The sequence below is a fragment of the Crocodylus siamensis genome, chromosome 6 (genome assembly GCF_052110815.1).
Source record: "Crocodylus siamensis isolate JL-2025a chromosome 6, ASM5211081v1, whole genome shotgun sequence".
In the NCBI taxonomy this organism is placed as follows: Eukaryota; Metazoa; Chordata; order Crocodylia; family Crocodylidae; genus Crocodylus; species Crocodylus siamensis.
Genome location: NC_143400.1, coordinates 16513939 through 16540217, shown reverse-complemented (window position 1 = coordinate 16540217; position 26279 = coordinate 16513939). Strand labels below are relative to the sequence as shown.

Genomic DNA, 26279 nt, shown 5'->3' with positions numbered 1-26279 from the left:
CCAAGCCTTGTCCCCTGGCTGGCTGTAACTGTCCTGGGCTGGGAGGGCTGCAGGACTGAGTGAGCAGGGCATGCAGCAAGGGCCACCAGGCTCAGAGAACAGGTGAGAGATGGGGCCGGGAGAGGCTATGGGAAGGAAGGGTGGGTGGAGGGGGTACTGCAGGGGTGGATGGATGGATGAGGGGCGGCTTGCTAGCTACCTACCTAGCTACACACTCAGCACAGGCAAAGGGTGGGTGGATGGAGGGGAAAGCCGTGAGACAGAAGCCGACCTGGAGCACCAGTGATGTGAAGTTAACCACGCTTGCCCTGTGAGCCAACCATGCCATGGCGTGCGGCTGCAACGGGGCAGGGCTGTCCAGTGCCTCACCTTGAACTTCATGGAGCTCAGCTTGTACATGATGTCACCCAGGCTCTCGCGGATCACTGCCCAGGTGATCTTGCTCTCAGACTGGGCCGTGGACTCCACCGCATGCCGGGCCAGGTCGTAGAAGGTGATCATGTTCTGGAGCATCCCCACCGTCTTGTAGAAAGGGCAGAACCTGCCAGGGAGAGACATGGGTGCGTCTGGGAGCCTCCAACCACGCCAGGGCTTGGGCTTGGCTGGTGCAAGGGTGCTCCTTGCTACCCTTCACCTTCTGCTCTGGGCACAGGGCCACCACAGCTGGAGCTTGTGCCATCCCTGCCCCTGGCTGCCCTCTGCAGAGCACCCCACAACCTCTCTGCACAGAGCCCAGCCAGGAGTGGTCCTGAGCACATAAGAGGGGACTACAAGGTTCAAGGCAGAAGGAAGGGGCTTGGGGTACAGGCCTTCATCCTCTCCATTAAAGATAAAGGCCCAGGCAGGGGCTATTGCATTGGTGTCAATGCAAAGACTCTGGATTCTTCAAAAAGAGGCAGATGTTTGAAGAAGAGTATTTCTACCAAAGAGAGGGATCCAGCTGAAAGACCATCTCTGGGCATTGTCTGGCCAACCTAATAAGGAGAACTTTAAACTAGGTTCTCTGGGGTGGGGAGTAGATAAAGGTGCAAAAGGAAAAAGAGTAGGGCAAGATGCAAAGTACCTTTGATGCAGGTGTACACATCTCTTGAGCATATATTGACTACCTTTGTAGCAGCAGGACATTGACTGCTGTCATCCCCCTGCCTTACCCATAGCAGGTTCGGGTGTGATGTCTTGTGTTGTGGCACGGGTGACAGTAATTTTAGTAAGAGGTCAGGTGATGGATTTGTACAGGATGGTTTGCACAGGGCTGATCCTGCTTCAGGCATGGGGTTGGACTAGATGTGATCTCTGGGGCTCCCTTCCAGCCCAACTTCCCCATGACTTTCTGATGAGCAAGGAGCATGGGGAATAAACAGCATGAGAGCCTGACTTGTAATGCAAACGGGGACTTGCTTGCTATTACAGACTCAGTGGGATAACTCCCATGACTGGAACATCAACACTGAGGAATAGCCTCAGTTTTGGAAAGTTAGGATTACAAAAACAGAAAGTAGTTCCACAGGGTACGTCATCATTATAGTCAGGGGTGGGCAAATTGTGGCCCGGGGGCCAGATGCAGCCCGCCAGGCCATTCTATCCAGCCCGTGGGGCCCCTAAAAATTTTAGAAAATTAATATTAATCTGCTCTGAGCTGCCTGTCACGCGGCCCTCGATGGCTTGCCGAAACTCAGTAAGCGGCTCTCTGCCCAAAATAATTGCCCACCCTTGTTATAGATGCTTGTTCCCAGGTCTAGGAGGAAGAGGGGAAAAGTACAGTGGTGATATCATAGTAGGGGTCTACTACAAACCACCAAGTCAGGAAAAGTTGGATGAGATACTCTTGAAGATCATCAGCAGAGAATATATAAGAATTATGATACGCAGGATTTTCACTTCTCTGATTTCATAGATTTCATAGACATCAGGGCTGGAAGGGACCTCGGGAGATCATCAAGTCCAGCCACCTGCCCAAAGGGCAGGAAGTCAGCTGGGGTCATAGGATCCCAGCAAGATAAGCATCCAATTTACTTTTGAAGGTGTTCAATGTAGGTGCTTGAACCACCTCCGATGGCAGGCTGTTCCAGACCTTGGGGGCTCGGACAGCAAAGAAATTCTTCCTTATGTCCAGCCTGAAACGGTCTTGCAGGAGTTTGTGACTGTTCGACCTCATCATCCTTTGGGGCGCTCTGGTGAACAGGCGTTCCCCCAGATCCTGGTGGTCACCCCTGATAAACTTATAGGTGGCCATCAGACCACCCCTGAGCCTACGCTTTTCCAGGCTAAAGAGCCCCATGCCTCTCAGCCTCTCATCATAAGCTCTGTTTTTCTGACCTCTGATCATGCGTGTGGCTCTCCTCTGGACTCTCTCAAGCTTCTCCATATCCTTTTTGAATTGTGGAGCCAGTTTTGAACTGATAGCTGCTGATACAGCAAAACACAGCATGTTCTTAATATGTGTTGAGAACAACCTTCTGTTCCAGAAACCTGAGGCTATGACCAGGGGATCAGCCATCTTGGATCTCATCCTGACAGGTAAGGAAGAATTGGGAGAGACCATCAAGGTTACGAAAAGTCCGCGTGGAAATGTCATGATATGAAAGAATTCATGAGTCTAAGAAACAGGAAGCACAAGGTCAGCAGAACTAATCACTTCATTGCAAAAAGGCAGATTTCTTCTGACTCAGAAACAGGAGTAAGTGTCCCATGGGTGGACAGACTGAAAGATAATGGGGTCCTGGAGGGCTGACAGTTTCTAAAAGACACAGTATTGAAAGCTTAACTTGCTCACCGCTCCCAGAACTCTAGAACAAGGGGGCACCCACTGACATTAGTAGGTGATAGATTTAAAAGTAAGAAGAGAACGGGTTTTTTAAACATGTGGAACTCATTACCAGAGGAGATGGTGGACGCAGGTAGCATAGCCAGTGTCAACACGGGAACAGATAAATTCATGGCTCATGGATCTATTAATAACTACTGAACAGAAGATGTGGAGATGTTTCCTTTGGCAGCTCTAAGCTGCCAAATAAATGGTGGATGCCAGAGAAGGGATTGAAAAGGGAAAACATCGCTTTAGAAATATCCACTTCAGTGCTCTCCCTGTATAGCATCCAGTTCTGCCACTGTCGGGGAAAGATAAAGGGCTACGGGGACCACTGGTCTGACCCAGCTGGCACTCGTGATGTTGTTAGAAGCTCTTCTGGCTTGGTGAAAAGATAAGAAGAACAGCAGGAGACCCATGCGGCCACACATGGTGCTTCTGAGATGACTCAGTCCCAGCCGGCAATGAGAAAGAAAGAAAGTAAGAAAGAGCCAGGGAGCTGCGGGGCCACCGCCAACTCCCCAGGGTCAGCTCTTAACAGAAGATGGCAAGAAAGCAGAGGTACTCAAGGGCTACTTTGCCTCAGTCTTAACAAAAAAACCTGATGCAATCCAACAGCTCACGACAATAATACAGACAAAGGAAAAGGTGAGGGACATGATAACTAAAGAGAATCTGAGAGCTTTGGATTGGTGTGAATGAACTGAAGTTGGCAAGTTCATCCCATGGAAGAGACTGGCAGAAAGGATCTCAGAGCAATTATATGTATAGAAGAAAAGTGATTTTGCAGAGGACTGGAAGAGGGTCAACACAGTGCCTGTCTTTAAAAAAAAGAAAGGGCAAAAAGAAGACCCTGGGAATTGCAAACTGATCAGCCCAACTTCAATACCCAGGAACCAACTGGGAAAACTATGACGAAGCCATTTGTAAACATCTGGAGGAAGAAAGGCTGATCCTGATGTTCTTGGCATGGATTTGCTAAGAGCAAATCATATCAAACCAGCTGGATCTCGTTCTTCAACAAAGTCAGTAGTGGATGAAGGGAATGCAGTGGACATAGTATGGTTGGACTTTAGCAAGGCTTTAACAGTCCCATCAGCAAACTGGAGAAATGTGGGCAAGATAAAATTACAACCGGATGGGTAGATAATTGGTTCAATAAGGACAAACAATGGGGAGTTATACGTGGATCAACATCAAAATGGCAGATAGATTCGAGGGGGTTCCAGAGGATCTGATTGGGTTCATTAATGATTTAGAAGCCAGAATTGAGAGCTTCCAGATCATGTTTGCAAATGAGACAAAACCAGAAAGGGCGGCAAAAGTTCAGGGCGATAGGAACAGAACTCCTGGACTGGGCTAGCAGCAACAGGATGATGTTCAATGCAGGCAAACAGGTGGGAAGAATAACCAAAGGCACCAAGACAGGCAGCAGAACTGCTGAGAATCACTGCGGGGTATTGGTGGATCGCGGACTTGACATGGGTCAGCAATGTGACACCGTGGCCAAAAGGCAGATGTCATTTGGGGTTGTACCCACAGGAGCATTAGGTGTGATCACAGGCATTGCAGGGGCTGATAGTGTCACTTGACTTGGCTCTGAGCAGGCTTCACCTACGGCGTTGTGTGCAGGTCTGAGCTCCACATTGTAAGAAGGATGTGGAGAAGCTTGAGCAGGTCCAGAGACCAGCAAGAAAGGGTTTCCAGGGAACTGTATGAGGACAGGTTGAGAGAACTGGGTAGAGTTAACTTAGAGAAAAGGAAACTTGGGGGGGAGATGGACTTGATTTTCCAGGTGTTTGCAAGACTGCCATGAAGAAGAGGGAGAACAACCGTTCTCCCTTGCTGCAGAGGACAGAGCCCACACAATGGGTTTAAACTGCTGCAAGGCTGATTTAAATTAGATCTCATGGAAAAAACGTTCCTAGTACTAGGACAGTGAGGCAGTGGAATAGACCTGCCCAAGAAACCGCATGGTGGTTCTCAAGAGGAGCCTGGATCTGCCTGGTCAGGGGTGGTTTAGGAGATGCAATCCCACGTCCATGCAGGGGGCTGGACCAGATGATGCATGAGGCCCCTTCCAGGCTTGGGGGCTTTATCACCTCAGGTGGCCCCAAAGAGCCCTTGGACCATGTATCTGACTCCCTGCTCCTGCCATTATACCCTGTCCTCGCCCAGCTGAAAGGGGAGAGAAACCAGGTGGGCTGTATCTAGGCTGGTGTTCGCTCAACTGTCTCATGGGGAGGGGGCACAGAAGCACTGGCAGCAGTCAAGGCCAGGCAGGGAGGGATGCTACCCCACTGGCTTTCAAACCCTAGGGTCCCATCATAAGTCAAAGAGCTTGCGGGTAATGGTGAAGGAGGCGGGAGGTGGCATGCCACCATTGCTGGGCCATCAGTCTTGAGGACAAGGGTATGGATCTTGTGGCGAAAAGAAGTGGCATGAAAGGGCTCTGTGACTTTTGGGATTTTGAAAACCACCCCTCAGAGCCATGGAGGGTGCTGAGCTGGACCAGCCCCAGCACTGCAAGAATAGGATGGCACCCACATGAACGTCACGTGCCTCCCGAGGCTATGGGGGGCACGGCAACCACCTGCAGGCGGTGGTGGGAGTGGTGGGATCATGGTGCCAGACAGCGGAGAGCTGCAGGTAGCCACAGCGGTGTCGGTGGCAAGGGTTGGGGGGTGGCGAGTGCCAACTGGTGATTGGCGACCATCTGCAGACACCACTGGTGGTGTCGACGGTGAGGGGGGAGATGGCAAGTGACGACCGCCCGCAGGCACCACTGGCAACGGCCAATCTCAGGAAATGCATGTGCACCCACGTGCACCCACTACATGTCACCAATGGCACCCATCCTGCGACAGGGAAGACAGACAGACAGATGGATGGGCAGCAAAGACCAGGAAGCAGGAATGCCTCCCTTAGGCCTTCTCCCACTCCAGGCTGTCCCTGGGGCTTTCCCTGTGCAATGAACTCATCAGAGGCTCCATCTTGCCTACATTCTCCATTATATAAAGGTTGGGCCAAACTTCCTTCTTACCCTGTAGAGACAGGGTGGTATGGGCAGATCCCGGGTTTTTGCTGATGTAAACAAGAAAGCACTGACTTAAGCGTTTCACTATAGCCACACAAACCAAAGCCCATTGTTACCATAAGGACTACCTCATTGTTAAGACTTGAAGCCTAATTGATAACCTCTGAGGCCATCCTAGGTAAAGAGCTATTAAGTAATTATCATATAAACTCTTCACTTTGCTGGTGGGGGTGGGGGGTCTTCATGAGCAACCTCTTTCATTAACACAGACCCAACCAGGTTGTGGATAGATGCATGTCCTTAAAAATTTTACATATGGCTTCGATTCCCCACAGCTTACATACACATATGTACAATTATATATATATAATTGTATATGAATCATGGACATATGTAGCAGGGAAAATACAAGCCAGGGACTTCCATAAAGACTCCCTATCATCCAACCCTGGAAGAGGGTAACGAAGGGGACAGCCTGTCCTGCTCCTTGTCCCAGGGTGAGCAGCAGTCGGCAGCCCAGCTGTGGGCAGTTACCTGTCATAGGAGGAATAGCCGTTCTGCTGCAGGAAGTCATCCTTAATCAGCTTGGCCACCTCCAGGGTGATCTTGTCGGCCTCAGCCAGGGAGGCCTGCAGGGGGGACACAGCACATGGCCAGGGGCTGCAGGAGGAAGTGGGCATAGCCTTTCCCTCCCCTCCCTCATCCTCCCCTCTCTACTTCCCCCCTCCCTTAGCCCAGCCCAGCCTCCCCTCCCCAGCACCCAGCCCGCACCTTGCCCACGAGCTGCACGATCTCGGCCAGGTCCTCCTCCTCCTGCAGGATCTCCTTGGCCTTGGTGCGCAGTGCGGGGAACTCCGGGTGCTGGCACTCATAGTACTCATCCAGCGCCCGCATGTACTTGCTGTAGCTGATGAGCCAGTTCACAGAGGGGAAGTGCTTCCGCTGGGCCAGCTTCTTGTCCAGGCCCCAGAAGACCTGGAGGAAGCAGCCGGCAGGGGGAGGGGAGTGGGTTAGAACGGGGCAGGGGAAAGGGGAAATGCCCAGCCCCAAGGAGACTCACCTGGACAATGCCCAGGGTCGCAGAAGTCACAGGATCGGAGAAGTCACCTCCGGGAGGGGACACCCTAGGGGGAGACATGGGGAGGGGCTTCAGACGTTAAGGAAGGACCTGATCCTGCTGCTGCTGAGCTCTCCCAGGGGGTCCTAAAACCCCACCGCAGTGCGTGTGGGACAGACACCGGGATAGACAGACGGATGGATGGAGGACAGGATGGGATGGGATGGGATTGGATGGATGAAACAGATAGATGGGATGAGATGAGATGGCAAACGAGCCTCAGCATAAACCACTAGGCAATAGTCCACACTGTGGCTGGGGCAGACACTCATGCATTAACTGGCCACATCCCCATCCCATCCTGAGCATCTCTGCTACCCGTAGCTGGCACTCGGGGGCCCAGAGCATGGCTACCCTGGCCCCTTTCCTCCATCATCTCCCCAGGCCCCTCTTCCTCAGCCTCCCAAGCCAACGGCCGGGTCAGGGGCCAGCTCCAGGGAAACACAGGGCTCGGGAAAGACTCACGCTCCAACGATGCTGACGCTGCCCTCCCGCTGTGGGCTGCCCAGGCACCTGACTCGACCCGCACGCTCATAGAAGGAGGCCAGGCGGGCGCCAAGGTAGGCTGGGTAGCCGCTGTCTGGAGATCAAGATACAGTTTCAGGGCTGCGGCACCTGGGGCAGGCCGGGTCCCAGCCACACCAGTGAGGAGAGCTCCCTGGGACTGGGCAGGCTCAGGGAGATGCCATGTGATCCAAAGCCAGTGGATGGAAGGGCCGGGGAGTCCCCAGAGCTGGGACTGGGGACGTGGCTGAGTCACCCCACAGGCAGAACAAGGAGGTTGCTACTTCAGCGCTGCCCCCCACCCCACAGGGCACTGGTCCCCTGATCACTCCAGGTGCCAGCTTACCCTCTGCACAGGGCCAGGAGCCTGCCCTCTGACTCAGAGAACCACTGAGGCCACCTACACCTGAGAGGGGAGCCCCAAAGGATGGGATGGCACCAAACAGGGGGTGTCCCCATGGCTGCAGGGAAGAGATAGGCCCATGTGGGCAGTGGGAGGGATGGAAGAAGACCAGACCAGCTGAGGGCATGTCAGGGAGCAGAGCAGTGCAAGCCTGGTCAGTGCCAGGGGAAAGGGGATGGTGTCTCTCCTTTCTCATCCCCTGCCCCTTCCAAAAACCCAGGGATAGAGCTGGGCTTCCACTTTCAGCTCTGGGCCTGGGATGGAGCAGGGGATGCCAAGTGCCGTGCCCCCACGCTCTTTCCCCAGAGGGAGGTGGAGCAGGGAAGCAGCAAGGGGCAGGCCTGCAGAAGGGAGCATTACCTGCTGGCATCTCCGCCAGCCGCCCGGAGATCTCACGCAGTGCCTCGGCCCAGCGGGAGGTGGAGTCTGCCATCATGCTGACGTGGTAGCCCATGTCACGGAAGTACTCAGAGAGGGTGATACCTGCCAGATGGGGGCACGGGATGAACAAAGGAGCTCTGCTGGACCTCCCAACCAGCTCCCCACTCCTGCCCTGCTGGGGTGCCCAGCAGTCCCCTCTACCCCCCCACCCCCGACAGACAGCCATGCAGACTGAAGCATGCAGTGTTCATCCCAGAGCCCTCCACCTCCCATCACCCCGTTTCCTCCATCGTGGTCCATGTTCCCTGCAACCTGGACAACACTGGCCAAAGTAACCCATCGCCCCATGGATGCTATGGCAAGGGGTGCTTGGCAGCTGGCAGGGGGCCAGCCATATCCCCCAGCCTCTGGGGAGGGGTGCTTATGCACCTGTGTATATGGAGGCCTCGCGGGCAGCCACAGGCATGTTGGACGTGTTGGCCACGAGCGAAGTGCGTTTCATGATGGTCTCCGTCCTCCCGTCTACCTCCATGGTGAGCTGGGCCAAGCAGAGCATGGTCAGTGCAGGGGCAATGCCCTGAGTGCTGACAGCCCGCGGCTGGGAGACAGAGAGCTGAGCCCCTACCCTGGGCAAGCGAGATGGGCAGGCCTGGAGGCAGCGTCTGCATGGCTTCTCCTGGCCCAGACTGCAGGCACCTCCACTTTGGACAACTCAGCATGGCTCCACTGGCTCCTACCAGCCCAGCCACCCACAGCAAGCACAAGGCAGGCTAGGCGACTCTGTGCTCAGCCAGTGGGAGGGACAAGCTTGTCCCCTCAGCCCGCTACGCTCATAGCAGTTGCTCCCAAGCTCTGAAGGCCACTCGTGCTGGTGAAGAAGGCCCTGCCCTGCTACAGGGTCAGTCAGGTCTCTTTGGGGGTCTATGTCCCACCCTGGCTTTGGAGGGACCCACTCTGACCCCGGTCCCTACCACAAACCTTCCCCTTGGGCCCAGAAGAACCACGGAGCCTCCCTGGAGGAGTCATCGGTGGGATGGACACGGCTCCACTGGGCTGGACAGGAGGAGCCCAAACACTCATGGCCGCAGTGCCGCCGCCAGTGCCAGGGCACCACCCACCCCCCAGCAGAAAGGAGGCACCTGGGGCTTGCAAGCTGCCTCATCTCACCTCTGGGAAGTCCCGCAGCACCTCAGACATCTCGTTGCCCCGCTCCCCGCAGCCCACGTAGATGATGATGTCGCTGTTGGAGTATTTGGACAGCGACTGCGAGATAACGGTCTTGCCGCAGCCAAAGGCCCCTGGGATGGCCGTGGTCCCTCCCTGCACACATCTGGTAGGAAGAGGGTGTGGGGGGGACTGAGAAAAGCTGAGCAGGGGAGCAAGTGTCCCAGCTCCGGTGTGAGATGCGTGGGTGAAAGCTCCCTGTGCCCCCGTGAACCCAGGGACCCCTCAGGAGAGACCCCAGGACCCCCGACAAGCCCAGCCTGCCTGCAGGTAAGCAGGGTCCTGTGGTGGGAGGGTCATAGACAGCTGGGAGGCGGCTGAGTGGAGCTGAGGAGGGTCACATCCCGCCCCCCCCGCTCCTACTTGGCCCAGCCCCCCAGGAGTCATGCAAACAGGCATGCTTCTGGGCCCGGTGCACGAGTTAGTACAGGAGTTTGCACAGGAGGATGAGCAGGAGGGTCCGTGGCCCTGCCAGCAATGCCTTCTAGGGAAGGCAGTCCCATCAGTAGTTGACCTACTAGCGGCGTGATGCAAATGGGTACACACTGCACCCCGAGGGTCCCCTAGAAGTCTGCGGTCTCCCCCTCTGACACCTCAGAGACCTCCACCCAGACGAAGCCCCTGGCTCTTGGCTGCGGGGGCTGCCTGGCACATTGCCAGGCACATGGGACCAGGAGCATGGCCACCCCCCCTTGCGAGGTTTGCTCTGTTTTGGAGTCTCTGGGATGCCAGATAGAGGAGCTCCAGGCTGCAGTCCAGAGACTGCGTGCCACCAGGGATGGTGAGCAGATCAACTCCTACTGCCAGTCCCTTCACCCCCTGGAGGCAGAGGGTAGACCAAGGTCACCTCCTAGGACAAGGGAGGATCTCCCATACTATCAAGCCAGGACGTTGGACCAAGGTGGTCAAGGGCCTCAAGGCCTGCCGCACCAAGGTCCCCTCCCCTCTGGGGCTCTGCAACAGGTACGAACCTCTTGCAACCCCAGTTGAGCCTAGAGAGATGCCAGTTCCTGTGGGCAAGGGACGATCACCCACCCCTACTCTCCCTAAGATGAAACGCAGAGTGGTCATTGTGGGAGCCTCCCTCCTGACAGGGACTGAGGGGGCAATCTGCCGCCTGACCCCCTAGCCCGAGAGATCTGCTACTTCCCAGGGGCCCACATCCGGGACATAGCAGAGAGGATCCCAAAGATTATCCAGCCCTCTGACCACTACGCTATGCTCCTTATCCATGTGGGCACAAATGACATGGTTCAGAGCAATCCCAGCCAGGTCATGAGAGACTACAGGGCTCTGGGAGTGGGGTTTAGGGGGTGCAGGTGGTGTTTTCCTCGCTCCTCCCGGTTATGGGTCATGGGCAGAGGAAGGAGATGGGTTGAGGTAGTGAACCAAAGACTGCGGTGCTGGTGTCATTGGGAAGTCTTTGTCTTCCACAATCACAGTCCACTCTTTGGCGAGAGAGGCAGCGAGCTGCTGGGAAGAGACGGCCTCCACCTCTCTCCGCTGGGGAGGAGGCTCTTCTCAGTCAGCCTGGCTGCTCAACCAGGCTTTAAACTGAGCCCGCTGGGGGTTAGGGGGATTACTGCCACTGCTGGCCCGCTGGGTAAACCTTGTAAATCCAGCGGGCCAAGGCACTTAAGGGAGCCCAGCCCTGCCCCAGCCCTGGAACAATCAGTGAGGAAGGCAAGGGCCCCCAGAGGGACACTTACCTGCCTGTACACCAATGCCAGGGGCTTGGGGAATAAACAAGAGGAACTGGTCCTCCTGCTAAACAAGAATAAATACAACCTCATAGGGATAATGGAGACCTGGTAGGACTCCACTTATGACTGGGCCGCAGGTATAGATGGCAATACCCTATACAGGCATGATCGTGCAGGTAAAAAGGGTTGGGGTGTAGCCCTCTATGTCAAGAACAGCTACATATCCCTCCAAATTGACACTGGCACCCAGAAAGGACGACTGGAGTCTCTCTGTGTCAAAATACATGGAGAACATGGCTCAGGGGACATCATGGTAGGAGTCTACTACAGACCTCCTAACCAGAAACAAGAGCAGGACCAGGAATTTGGCAGGGAACTGGCTGAGGCTGCACGATCTCGTTGCATGGTTGTGATGGGAGACTTCAACTGCTCGAACATCTCATTGGGAAGAGTGTTTGGCCAAATCCAATCAGTTGCAAAGCTTCCTCACATGCATGGATGGTCAAGCTCTACTTGACTCAAGAAGTCTATGGGCCGATGAGAGGCAAAGAGTTGTTGGACCTGGTACTGGCCAAAGCGGATGACATAGTCAGTGACCTAAGAATCAGTGGAAAGCTGGGTGATAGTGACCACGAGCTGATTACCTTTACTATCCATTGCAAAGCTGGCAAGTCAGTCAGCAAAGCAGAAGTCCTCGACTTCAGGAAAGATGACTTTGACTCAGGAGGCTTGTTTTTGAGGCCCTAAGGGACCATGACTCGACAGGCGGACAAGTCCAAGAGGAGTCGTTGCTCCTCAAGGGAGCGATCCTGACAGCACAAGGGACAGCCATCCCATCTTGAAGGAAGGGTAGCAAAAGGGCGCAGCAACACCCTTGGCTCAGCAGGGAACTTGAGGACCTCCTATGCCTCACAAGAGAGACTTATAAAAGACAGAAGGCTGGAAGTACCACCTAGGAGGAGTACTCAGCACTGGTCCGTGCTTGCAGGGAGTGGATCAGGAAAGCCAAGGATGCAACCGAGCTCCATCTGGCTTCACATATCAAGGATAACAAAAAGTCCTTTTTCAGTTATGTAGGGAGTCGGAAAAGAAGCAAGAGTAACATTGGACCCCTGCTGAACCAAATGGGACAGCTGATAACCAACACCAAGGAAAAGGCCAACCTGCTTAATGGGTACTTTGCTTTGGTCTTTCATCAGTCCAATGGGACCACCCTGCCTAGCAAGATGTGGAACAGCCAGGGTGAGGGCTTATTTATACCCAGCATTGATCTAGTAAAGGCTCACGTTAAGAGGCTGGACACCTTCAAGTCAGCTGGCCCTAACAGACTATACCGTAGGGTACTCAAGGAACCGGCAGGTGTCATTGGCAAAAATATTTGAAATTCATGGCGCTCAGATGCTAAGTACCTGAAGACTGGAAGAAGGCCAATGTGGTACCCATCTTCAAGAAAGGGTGGAAAGTAGATCCTGGGAACTACAGGCCAATCAGCTTGACCTCAATCCTTGGTGAGATTCTCAAGAAAATTATCAAAGACCCTTCTGGATAAGCTGGCTGAGGGCAACATCCTGAGGGATAGCCAGCACAGGTTTGTTGTGGGTAGGTCTTGCTTGACCAATTTCATCTCCTTCTATGACCAGGTGACCTATCATCTGGACAAGGGAGAAGAGATTGACATCATATACCTTGTTAAAGTGAATTTAGTCAGGCTTTTGGCCTCTCTGACTAAAAAACAGAGACCAGAAGTGCTAATACTGCTTATTTCAGTTATATGTTTTGAGATTAAAAAAATCCTGCATTATTATTCTGTGCACAGATGTCCGATTAAGTAAGTTTGTTTAGTTTCTTTAACGTCATATTTTTTTTTCTCTTTATCTGTCTTAAGTATAAAAATGCTTAGAAACTTAGGAAGGAAAAGGATTCCTTTGAAACAGTCGAGTGGGCGATTCCCCTTGCTGTACGAAATCCTCCCTGTGATCACAGTACAGCCCTACATAAAGAAAAGCTGGCTCTGTCTGTTCTGATTCAACCACAACGCGGTTTGATTTTTTCCACAGTTTGGTGCCGTGACTTGGATAGAGATGCCTGGAGTGATCAGTTGGGACACAGACATCTCTTCCCTGAAGCCCTGGCACCAAACCAAGGTCAGAGACCTTTTGAAATCTCTATTGGGGCTTTTCAGTGAGCGGCTGTCTCTGTGTCTTCCTGAGTCACTGCTTGAGGCTCACCCTATCCACACTTTTTCTGCCAGAACTGTCAGCCCCACTGTGTAAGTAGTAACTGTGAGTAGAAAGAGATAAGGTGAAAGACTCTGTGTTGCTGTTGTTAGAAATGGAGTATTGTTAGAAATGCACAGCTTGCATCTTGCACCCGATAAGAAAGAAACACTGCCAAGGACTTTGTTCCTTTCCCAGCCTTGCCACAGCTTTTTCTTATGCTAAATCGCAGACTCTCCCCCAGCTTCTCCCTAGCCTTTCTCATACAGATTACAGAAGCTGGAATTCAACTGACTGTGTCCTTGAAAGCAGGGGGGGGGGGGGTTGAACTCTTGGTGACCTATAGTAGTCTCTGAGCATGCTTAATTACCTGATCCATATTTACCTCTCCGCCCTGCATACTTAAGTAGTTAACTATACTATACATGCGATGTATGTAGTGATGTAACCACATGTATGCTTGTATGAAATGGAAGTGAGCTGTAAGAGTTCCTGTTTCTGCACACATGCCCAGGAGGAAAAAGATAAATACAGCCTGCAAAATTCCTTGGTGGGTTCAGAGTAATCTGAGTTTTTGACTCTGCTCTGACCCTATTTGCAAATACACCTTTTGTGCCATCTAATGAATGTGTGTCTGTGATTTTGGTGGCCTCCAGAGAAACGAACCGCTTTAAGCATCACTGTTGTCAATGAAAGTATTTCCCCGTGTGAACTGAGTTAAGTTCTGTAGAGAACTAGGAGGTCTCTCTGAGGCCAGGAGTGGAAACCTTGTGCAGCCACCCCGAGGACACCGGACTTGTTCTGCATACTCTTCGAAAGCAAGGGTGCAAGATGGAAACTATTAGAGTGTGGGTGTTTTCCACAATAAGCATTGACCAAGGCTGAGACTAAAGAGATGCTCTTGAACCTCGTGCCTCAACGCAGAAATTCCCCTGTGTGAACTGAGAGTATGAATAGAGAAATATGAGCCACGGACCAGGTCTGAGACTAAGGCTGGGTTCAGCCGCCCCAAGGCTGTGCAGAAGGGCAGTTTCGAATGCAAGGGGCCCAACTGGAACCTCGTGACCCAGTGGACAGGTTTACCCTTTCCCCACCCTCATAAACGAGCCGTATCTAACCGTGAGTAACTGCATTGTGTGACACTACCGCAGTGGAGTCTTGTCTTTGGACATTAGCCACAGCATCTCCGTGCCGCTAGTAAATCTCCCAACCTGACCGGACACCCTGAATAAGCCATTCCTGTATGAAAGACCTGTGGGAATTTAGTTTAAAGATCTGGGGAGCGGAGAGTCTAAAGACATACCGGCTCCGCCAAAAGGGACTCCAGCATTGTACATGTCCACACACTATGGCCATAAGAGTTGTAAGTTTCTAGACAAATGGATTTGGTATGCCAGAGATGATTTTAGCCGGCAGTTTCCCCTGGAGGGAATATTTGATTTAAGTAAAATTGTTCATCTCCGCAGAGACCTCGAATCAAGAGGTAGTAATATACCACAGACAGTGGGACACATTTTTTGATTGGTATGAAGAAGCTTTCAAAAGACGTCAAGAATCTCAAGTTCAGAGTCTTAAGGACTCCCAAGGGAAACTGAAATCTCAGATAAAGGAATTAAAACAGAAAAGTGCACCAAAAGGGGCCCCCCATCAATAGTACCATCAGCACCAATGCAACTTTATCCACAAATAACTGAGAATGAATCTGCAGAAGATATAATTGATTTTCTTAATGTGCTACCACCATATCAGTCCCAGGCACAATCTGAACCTGAACAAGTCCAAAGTAACCAAATAAGCTCTTCTGGCAGGATTAGCCCACCTCACCAGGAAACTATCACTCAACAACCGTCACCTGCCCCTGGGGCATGCCCATGTCCACTGGAGGCATGGCATCTGTCTCCTGAAATCTCAACCCCCTCCTCTTATTTAAGGTCTGGTACCCAGTATAATCCAGCCCTTCTTTAAAATCTAAAAAGGCTCAGCTTATGCCTTTACACCAACTTCCAGGGCAAGGTCCAAATGGAGAAACTACAGAGTCCCTCTCCCCTGGACCCCAGGAGATCTCCTAAACCTTGTTAAACAATTTCCCAACATCAGAGAGGGACCCCAAAAATTTAGAGATGAATTAGGCACTGTAATCCATTGTTATGATCCAACCTGAGCAAATTTGAACCAATTAATGAGAAGTGTTCTGCCCTCTGAGGTCAGCAACCGCCTCATCGCACAGGCTACTTGGCCTACTCAAGACCCCGGAATAGGAGATCACTTACCAGATGCCTGAAGATGCCTCCTCGAGGCTGTGCTTAAAATTTGCCCCAGGAAAACTGACTGGGCCAAAATACATAACTGTAAACAAAATAAGGGAGAATCCCCAGCAGACTACATGGACCGCCTGAAACTAGTATTTGAAAGACATTCTGGTATTGAAAATGCAGCTGAAACTGCCCCAGAAGCAGTTGCTTCCGCTTTTGTCCACAGACTTCTTTCTAAAGTCCAGGAACAATTGTGCACAATTGCTGTAGGTTAGCAGACTGAGTCACCTGCAGAACTAGTCACCATTGCAAATCATTGTACAACCTGCCAGGAAAAGAAAAAGGAATCCATGGAAACTAAGCTAATGTCATTACAATTACAGACTTAAGGCAGGGGCAGAAGCCAAGGTTTCCATCAGAGGCAGGGGACATGGTTATGGGATGGGACGAGGAGGATTTCAGTCCCAAAATAATGACAGTTGTCATTATTGTGGCCAACCAGGACACTTGCTTCTCTCTGCTGGAAATGTCACCCAACTAGGTGCCCTGTTTTAAACCCTTCTTCCCTCTTACCTACCCCTTCAGATGGTGAACCCCATGATTGCATTTTTGTTACTGCTCACCTATCAATGCCCCGCACTGATCTAAAAGACAACCCCTTGCAAAACCCAAATCTAGTATTCTATGTTGATGAATCGTGTCAGAGAAACTCAAAAGGTTCCCTTGTTGCAGGATATGCAGTATGTTCCCAATATGATGTTATAGAAAGCCATCACTTACCTAATGTATATTCAGCTCAAGTTGCCGAGCTTGTGGCCCTCACCAGGGTTTGCAGCCTGGCCTCTGGTGCCTCTGTTAATATTTATACTGACTCTCACTACGCTTTTAGTATTGTACACGATTATGGGCAACTTTGGAAACAAAGAGGCTTCCTTACTTCAGGAGGTGCCAAGATTAGTAATGGTCCATATGTAAATACCTTGTTGAATGCTTTACAATTACCTTCTGCTGTTGCTATTATGAAATGCCAAGCTCACCAGAAACCTTATGATGATGTTACACATGGGAATGCTCTGGCACACTCCACTGCCAAAGCTGTGGCTATTTCCACTACTCAGGCCACGCCTGTGTTTTTGTCTATTCCAACTGACCAGTCTCCATTGGCAAGTCTTCACGACGTTGCCCTCCTCCAAGATCAGGCTCCAAAACCAGAGAAACACACATGGAGACTGGCTGGGTGTTCGTTACACCCTGACCATTTGTGGCGCTCCCCAGACAGCCACCTGATTGCACCAGTGGTCCTTCTTCCTCATCTTGCTTGCATATACCATGGCATGGCACATGTGAGCAAAGGGGGGATGCTAGAAGCTGTTTAGCTTGATTGGTTTGATCCAACTTTTCCAACTGTGGCTCAACTGCCACACCTGTCCTATTTGCCAAGCCCATAATGTGGGAAAACCTGTAAAAACAAAGAAAGCGGCACATCCCCCACCTTGAAGACCATTTGTGAATTTACAAATAGATTTTATTCAAATGCAGAAATGTTGTTCTTATGAATGTGTTCTTGTTATTGTATGTATGTTTTCTGGATGGGTAGAAGCCTACCCATGTGCAAAAGCTGACACCATCACTGTAAGCAAAAAGTTGCTCAGAGACTTTATTCCAAGGTTTGGTATTCCTTTATCCCTAAACACTGATAAGAGGAACTCATGTTACTGGACAGATAATGAAAGAAGTCTGTAAAGTCCTGCAGATCCAACAGAACTTTCATTGCCCGTACCATCCGCAGGCCTCGGGGCAAGTAAAACGCCAAAATGGCATTCTGAAAAATAAACTGGCCAAAATTTGTGCTGAGGCTCACCTAAAATAGCCAGATGCACTTCCCTTAGCCCTTATGAGGATGAGATCTACTGCCAACAAAAAGACCAAGCTTAGCCCACATGAAATCCTAATGGGAAGACCCATGAGGCTCCCGCCTCGCCACCTGTTGCCTCCCACTTTTGCGATATACGTTCACTTGATGATACTATTCTGGATTATTGTAAGGCACTAATGAAGTGTGTTATGGCTTTTCATTCACAAGTACAAGCAGCTCTCCCCAAAGAACCAGATGAGCCGTGCCAGTCTGTCCTGCCTGGAGATTGGGTCCATGGAAAAGTCCATCAATGAAAGTCATCGCTGGAACCTCGCTGGAAAGGCCCATTCCAGGTACTCCTGACCGCCAACACTGCAATAAAGTGTCAAGGACTCCAGACATGGATCCACGGTTCACACAGTAAGAAAACATCAGCCCCGTTAGACCCAGAGTCTCCTCCGTATCAGTCTTGTAATCAGCCTCCACAGACTGGTAGTGAGCCTAGTGCCTGCCAGCAGGAGAGCTCAAGACCAGTAGTGAGCTAAGTGCCTACTGGCGAAGAGGATTTGCCACTACAGAGCGAAGAGGATGTGCCCCAACGACACCACTATGCCCTTCGGGACAGCAAAAAGGCCTCTACCTAGTTCTTGGTTCCCAAGGTGGAGTTGGTTAGTCATGATTTAAGTAGTTCTCAGTATTTCCTTTTGGACCATCTTATATAAACTTGACTCATCAGTTATAAGAAACTCTGTAAACTAAACTACACTTCCGCACCAACAAAGAAGGTCATTTCATGAAAATATGTTCTTATCTTTAGTTAATCAAATTGGGATAGATTTAAATGTCTCTCGTTGTTGCATATGTAGTCATGTCCCTATCTGTTCTACCAGAGGAATACCCATGATACCAGTACCCTTGAATACAACTCAGATGTTAGCCCCTTACTATTCAGATTTTCATGGAAATGAAACTTGGCAGAATGTAAGTTGCAACCGGTCTGACCATGTACGATTACTGTATGCCACCCCTGGAAAGTTTTGTTGGACCTGTAATGGATCTCGTGTTGCAGTAAGAGTCAGTGAGTTCAAGGTAGAATTTAAAATAAATGGTGCTTAGTTTTCTAATGGTTCCTGGATATCTAATTACTCCCCTGCAGGTCAATTTTCAGGCTATTATTCACAATGGATGATGTCCCCACGCTATAATACAGGTGGATATACTGCACTAGCTGGTCACTATTTTGTGTGTAGAGATAAGGCCTATAAAAATCTTCCCTCTGGTTGGAGAGGAACGTGCTATGTCTCTGCAGCGTATCCTGCCTTTACTATTAAACCTCACTTACCTAAAAGAAGAATTTGTAATGTTCATGAAATTACAGAAAATCAAAGGTTTTGGGGTATAATGTTCCCCAGCTATGGCACAGGCTTAGCTATGTCCAAGATAAAGAAAGTTGCAGCATCTCCAGAAAAGATTGCTAATGCTACTGCTGATAGTTTTGATAAAATAAATACAGAAATGAAAGAAATAAGGCAAATGACATTGCAAAACCGACTTGCGTTAAATTATATACTAGCCAGCAAAGGAAGAGTTTGTGCTTTAATAGGTAAAGAATGTTGTACTTATATTCCCGATAATTCAGAAGAAATCCAAGATTTAAGTAAACATATTCGAAAAGAAGCAGCTAAATTGCATGAGTCAGATAGTTGGAATTTGAGTTCTTGGTTTAGCTCAATTTTCAGTTCCTTAGGCTCTACCATCATTCATAGTTTGTTGATATTGTTTGTTGTTTTTATTGAAGTATGCCTAGTGTTTATGATAATTCAATGTTGCTTAAACCGTGCTGTTAAGCAAATAAGAAATAGCCCATCAACCAGAAATGAAGTATACAATCGGTATGTTAGAATAGCAAAAAGTGAAAACAAAGAAAAACTAAAAGTTGAAAGGCTAATGGCTATAAATATCTAACTTATTGAAAAAAAAAAATTAGGGAATGTTAAAGTGAATTTAGTCAGGCTTTTGGCCTCTCTGACTAAAAAACAGACAGACACCAGAAGTGCTAATACTGCTTATTTCAGTTATATGTTTTGAGATAAAAAAATCCTCCATTATTACTCTGTGCACAGATGTCCAATTAAGTAAGTTTGTTTTAGTTTCTTCAAGGTCGTATTTTTTTTTCTCTTTATCTGTCTTAAGTATAAAAATGCTTAGAAACTTAGGGAGGAAAAGGATTCCTTTGAACAGACAAGTGGGTGATTCCCCTTGCTGTGTGGAATCCTCCCTGTGATCACAGTACAGCCCTCAATAAAGAAAAGCTGGCTCTGTCAGTTCTGATTCAACCACAATGCCAAGTTTAATTTCTTCCACAACCTAGACTTTAAAAAAGCCTTTGATCTGGTGTCCCATGACCTCCTCATGGAAAAATTGGCAAACTGTGGCCTCAGGTACACCACAGTCTGATGGCTGGGAAATTGGCGCTGAGGTCAGACCCAGAGAGTAGTGGTTGATGGCAGCGAGTCATTATGGCACTTTGTAACCAGTGGCATCATCCAAGGCACTGTCCTTGGACTGGTTCTCTTCAACCTCTTTATCAACGATGTGGACATTGGTATCAGAAGCGCACTGGCTAAGTTTGCTGATGATACTAAACTTTGGGGCATAGCAGCCACACCTGAGGTCAGGCTAGTGATCCAGGGTGCCTTGGATAAGCTTAATAAGTGGGTGTACGCAAACCTGATGACGTTCAGTACTGATAAATGCAAAGTACTCCACCTCGGGGAAAAAAACCCCACAGCATACTTCTAGGCTCAGCAGCGCTACGCTTGCTAGCACCACTGCTGAAAGAGACTTAGGGGTCATGATTGAGCAGAAGATGAACATGAGCCACCAATGCAATGTTGCAGCTGGTAAAGCAAACAAAATCCTGGTTTGCATCTATAGATGCTTCTCAAGTAAATCCCAGGATGTCATCATCCCCCTGTACTCGGCCTTGGTGAGGCCGCAGCTGGAGTACTGCGTCCAGTTCTGGGCTCCACAATTCAAGAAGGATGTGGAGAAGCTTGAGAGAGTCCAGAGGAGAGACGTGCGCATGATCAGAGGGCAAGAGAATAGGCCCTATGAAGAGAGGCTGAGAGCCATGGGACACTTCAGTCTGGAAGAGCGCGGGCTCAGGGGGGGAGCTGATGGCCACCTATAAGTACACAAGGGGTATACATCAGGATCTGGGAGGATGTCTGTTCACCAGAGCGCCCCAAGGAAAAACAAGGCCCAATGGTCATAAACTCCTACAAGACTGTTTTAGGCTGGACATAAGAAAAAATTTCTTTACTGTCCGAGCCCCCAAGACCTGGAATAGACTCCCTCCAGAAGTGGTGCAGGCACCTACTCTGGACTTATTCAAGAAACTCTTGGATGTTTATCTTGCTGGGGTCCTTTGACCCTAGCTGACTTCCTGCCCCTGGGGCAGGGGGCTGGACTTGATGATCTTCGAGGTCCCTTCCAGCTCTAATATCTATGAAATCTATTAAATCTATGAAAGTGAGGCACAGAGCTCTCAGCATGGGCACTCCCCAAGGCATAGGCTACTCCTCTTGCCCAAGTAAGCTTAGGGCATCAACAGCCTTGCCCTGGGCAGGGGCAACTCTACGCCACCCAAGATGCATAGTGCAGGGGGCCAAAGCCATCCATGTGTGCTTGGATGTGCTTGGGTAAGCTTGGAGTGCCCTCTGGCAGCCAGCCACTGTCCCAGCTTCCCTGTGCCCCCTGCCAATGGGATCATGCCCTCAGCACACACAGCAAAGGCCTCTGTTTGAGGCACCGGTGGCCTGGAGTTCGATTTCCTGCCAGCCAGCATGAGGCCAAGCCTTTGTGTGCATGTACCCACCTCTGTAACAAGTTGGCTGGTGGCTCTGCACAGCCAGGGGCAGCCCTAGGGGCCAAAGACACCGCAACTGCCAGCAGAAGGCATGGGGGAGCCTTTGCAAGCCTTCTGCTGGGAACAGCAAAAGCCTTATTACACCCAGCACACCTGGCCGGCAGGAAGGGGAGCTCTGCCATCACTAAGGCATGCTAGGTGCGACCACCCTCAAAACCCTGTAGGCCCTGACCCCATCCATCAGCTGAGCTCCAAGGTGTGGACCAGTCCTGGGCACCAGTTCACCCTGCCTGGCTCTGGGGAGGAGCAGTGGAGGCTAAAACATTGGGAGCACTAAAGGCGGGGTGGGGAAGGAGAGGGAGGATCATTTGCACCAGTGTAAAGTGAGTGTGAGAGGTGATGGAAGTGCCTGTGTTTTGCATGAGCTCAAGGGCAGAGGGGAATCGAGCCCTCGGGCTGGGAGCAGGGGTGGAAGGAAGAGAAAGATCTGCTACACAGGCAATGCAGGAGAGAAGCTGGTCATCTACAAAACCACCACAATCCCTGGCAGAAAACGGAGACTACCCCCTGCAGTATCCATAGGAGGAGGAAGGCAGCCCTGCTCCAGATGCTGGAGATGCCCAGCACTGTGGGAAGAGGGGAAGGGGGCTTTGCTCAGAGATGTGCCTTAATGAGAGGTGTTACTTCAGCAGTCACGCCGGGCAGGGGCAGATGTAGGAAGAGGTGGGTGCAACTGGTGTGTCTCACCATCACATACAACACAACATGCGTTTCTCTCCACTTACAGATAAACCAGAAGCTTCACTAACGTGCTGGGGGGTGGGGGGAGGGGGTAACACTATAGCATTCAGTTTAAGATCATAGGAAAAAGAAATATAGCTACTGAAGCAAGCACCAATTTGCTAGATTATATATATATATAAATTTTTTTTTTAAATCACACAACAAACTAGACAACAATAGTCAAAACAGGAAAAAGATATTGTCATTAGCCCCACAGTCATTCTAGTTAAATGTGCATCTCTCATTCAGAGTCATAAAAAAGAATCTCGCCTTCTTGGGTGTTTTGACAGCACCTCCAATACTTCACTGTCAGTCATTTCTACATTGGACTTAATATGACCACACCTGAGGTAAGGTTTTTAGCTAGAGCTAAGAACAGTCTGCAGGGCTGTGAAATGGGAGAGAGAGATTCCCAGCACTGGCCAACAGACAGCACCATTGCAGAAGAAAGGCTGGTTTGAATAGTGGAGCACCAAGACCATTAAAAAGGAAAGAGGGCCATTAACACCCGTGGAGTGGAGAGATTAGCAGGAATCCGGGGGATGACAGTTAGCTGACTCCCTCAGCACTGCCTGAATAGAAATGCTGCTGCCTCTCCCAGGCAGTTGACTTTAAAGTTTGGGTGGAGCACGGGGTGGGACTGCTCCACTGCCACCCTGGATCCACCCCTGATCCAGGGGAATGGAGGCATCCAGGGAGGCCCCGTTCTTCCCAGCCAAAGAGAGTACACAAAGAGAGTGGGGCTTAGCTCCAAGGACCTCACACCAGCCCCGCACCCTGGCAGGGAGTATCATTTGAGCCCCTGGTATCTCCCTCCCTACCCCAGAGGAAGAGGGCATCACTTACGGGAACAAGGCATCCAGGACCCGCTGGCCCGTGAGCAGCGGGTTGTTGGCAGGGAGCTTCTCAGCCACAGGCCGGATCTGTCGCACGGGCCACACCTGCACCATGCTGAGCTTCTCAGTCACACCCTCGAAGTCCAGCTCCAGTACGACATCCTGGAGAGACAGGGGGGACACTGCTAGGCTGTGGCCCTGGGCTCTCTGCAGCTGGCCCCTGGGCCAGAGGAGGGTAACTAACTATCTGCTCCCCATATTCTGGGCTCTTCCTAACCCTGATGGCCCTCAGAGTGACCTGCACGCTGCTCTAATGTATATGCCACTTCTTCTATAGGCTCTGGGGAGCAAAGGTACTAGATAAGTACTGGGGACTGAGTGCTGGGGACCCACAGTACTAGATACACTGCCATGCCTTTCATCCAGGAGGGGCTGGGAGCAGCCTTCTACCTGCCTCTGTACTAGAGAGGCCCCTACATTGGGCGAAAGCTCCTCGGGGAGCAATGGCTGCATCTATATCAACAGGAGATGGACTCCCCCTCCCTGCCAGAGGCCATGTGAAAGCCCCCAGGGCACCACAAAACCCCCTGAGCCTCAAGGAGAGAGCAGCAGCTCTGAACCAGATGCAGGAGGCACAGCAGAGTCAGCTGGACTCGAGCTTCTGTGGCTGCATTACAGCCAGAATAGCTAATGGGTGACAAAGAGGGGTGGTTTTATTACCTCTGTACTTGGCCTGGGTGTGACATCTACTGGACTGCTGTGTGCAGTCAGAGGTTTGCAATTTGAGAAGGGCAGCTGGAAAACTGGAGAAGAAAGGGCTGGAAACATGCTCCCCATGGCAGCTGGCACTCAGCCGAGATGTTCTCAAGCACACCCGGCCCTCTCACATGCATGGTGACATGCTCCACACAGGACAACGGGCCAACACGTTAAGGACAATAAGAAATCTTTTTTTAAATACGTAGGGGGTAAAAAGAAGGTCCCGGGTAATGTGGGGCCCTTGCAGGACGTGTTGGGAAACTTGGTCGTCACACCAGACGGCAAAGCTAACATGTTTAACGATTTGTTTGCCTCCATCTTCCTAAGTAGGGACCAGAACAGCCACCTCCCTGCTGGGCCCCCCTCGGATCCCGGGGGAGGCACACCTGGGCCACGGGTTAGCGAGGATTTAGTTAGGGAGCTTCCGGAGGGGTTGGACGTATTCAAGTCAGCCGGCCCGGATGATCTCCACCCTAGAGTTCTAAAGGAACTGGCCGAGGTCATTGCAAGTCCCCTGGCACGGCTTTACGAGCACTCGTGGTGCTCTGGTGAGGTACCGGAGGACTGGAAGAGGGCCAGTGTGGTTCCCATCTTCAAAAAAGGCAGGAAGGAGGACCCAGGAAACTATAGGCCGGTTAGTCTCACCTCGATCCTAGGCAAGCTGTTCAAGAAAATTATGCTGGGACACATCCAGGAGGGGCCAGCAGGAGACTTCATGCTCAGGGGCAACCAACATGGGTTCATCAGTGGCAGGTCCTGTCAGACCAACCTGGTGGCCTTTTACGATCAGATCACCAGATCATTAGACGCAGGGGTAGCAGTGGATATAGTCTTCCTGGACTTCCGGAAGGCTTTTGACACTGTCTCTCACCCCGTTCTCATTAAGAAACTGGGGGCTGTGGTGTAGACACCCACACAGTCAATTGGGTCGCCAACTGGCTGGAGGGCCGCACCCAGAGGGTGGTAGTAGATGGGTCCTTCTCAACCTGGAAGGACGTGGGCAGCGGGGTCCCCCAGGGCTCGGTCCTTGGGCCCGCACTGTTCAACATCTTCATCAGCAATTTGGATGAGGGGGTAAAAAGCACCCTGTTCAAATTTGCTGATGACACTAAGATGTGTGGGGACGTGGGCACACTGGAAGGATGCAACAGGCTACAATCAGACCTCGACAGGTTACAAGGGTGGGTGGACGAGAATAGGATGGGTTTCAACACAGACAAGTGCAAGGTGATGCACCTTGGGAGGAACAACCAGCACCATACCTACAGGTTGGGGAACTCCCCTCTTATCGGCACGGAGGCAGAAAGGGATCTGGGGGTCATCATTGACTCCAAGATGAACATGGGCCGGCAGTGTGGAGAGGCAGTCAGGAAGGCCAACCGCACCTTGGCGTGCATCCACAGATGCATCTCGAGCAGGTCCAAGGAGGTGATCCTCCCCCTCTATGCGGCGCTGGTCAGGCCGCAGCTGGAGTACTGCATCCAGTTCTGGGCACCGCACTTCAAGAGGGATGTCGACAGCATGGAGAGGGTCCAGAGGAGGCCACTTGCATGATCAGGGGACAGCAGGGCAGGCCGTATAAGGACAGGCTGCGGGACCTGAACATGTTCAGCCTCCAAAAGAGAAGGCTGAGGGGGGATCTAGTGGCCTGTTATAAACTAGTCAGGGGGGATCAGCAGGCACTGGGGAAGTCCCTGTTTCCCCGAGCACTGCCAGGAGTGACCAGGAATAACGGTCACAAGCTGGCAGAGGGTAGATTTAGGTTAGATATCAGGAGGCGCGACTTCACAGTCAGGGCGGCTGGGGTCTGGAACCAGCTTCCAAGAGAAGTGGTGCTGGCTCCTACCCTGGGGGGTTTAAGAGGAGGTTAGATGAACATCTTGCTGGGGTCATTTGACCCCAGTACTCTTTCCTGCCAAGGCAGGGGGTCGGACTAGATGATCTGCTCAGGTCCCTTCCGACTCTACAAACTATGAAACTATGAAACACAGCTGCTACATGGCCTCCCTGCGTGCACGCTCTCAAGTCCTTGGTCTCCTGCATGTTTGGGCATGGCACTGGAGCGGTCTCACTGGGGTTTTTCTGGGTTTGGAGGGTGTAAACAAGAGCAGATGAGGATTGCGGAAGGGCATTTGGGGCTACCACAGTGACGACAAGCCCCTGAGAATGGATCACAGTGCTTGAGCTATTCAGCTGCACAGAGGGAAGGGGCTGCACGCTCCCACTTCCAAGGACAGGTTTTGGCCTCACTTTGGTAGGCAAAAGTAGGACAAGAGGCAGGGTCTGGACATCGCAGCTGGACCATGTTCTGGTGACAGATAAGATGAACATTGGCGGGTGCACAGGAACATGGGCAGAGCTTCCCCAGGGCAGGGCTGGACTCTTGGCAAGCAGAGTGTCTCTATCAGTGCTTTGCTTCGAAATCTGCTCTGTTTCAAAGACGGACTGGCTCAGACATGCCTTTGGCTAGGGACCCCAGCATCTGCTTGTGCTCTGCAAGAACATGGCCCGAGAACTTAAGAGCTGCCATTG

The 26279-nt window shown here is 51.2% G+C and overlaps 1 protein-coding gene across 3 annotated transcripts in view; it reads right to left on the bottom strand.

Annotated features, from left to right (window-relative positions):
• The window catches only part of LOC149861288 (V-type proton ATPase catalytic subunit A-like), a 34499-nt gene that overhangs the window by 1545 nt on the left and 6675 nt on the right, over positions 1-26279 (bottom strand). For all 3 annotated transcript variants that reach the window (XM_090056380.1, XM_090056378.1, XM_090056379.1), the window contains exons 6-14: positions 22999-23150; positions 9416-9578; positions 8678-8786; positions 8228-8350; positions 7426-7540; positions 6904-6967; positions 6615-6818; positions 6378-6472; positions 370-541 (exon numbers count right to left, since the gene is read on the bottom strand). In XM_090056380.1, the coding sequence (XP_089912506.1) occupies positions 370-541; positions 6378-6472; positions 6615-6818; positions 6904-6967; positions 7426-7540; positions 8228-8350; positions 8678-8786; positions 9416-9578; positions 22999-23150 (1197 nt within the window). The remainder of the gene's footprint in view (positions 1-369; positions 542-6377; positions 6473-6614; positions 6819-6903; positions 6968-7425; positions 7541-8227; positions 8351-8677; positions 8787-9415; positions 9579-22998; positions 23151-26279) is intronic.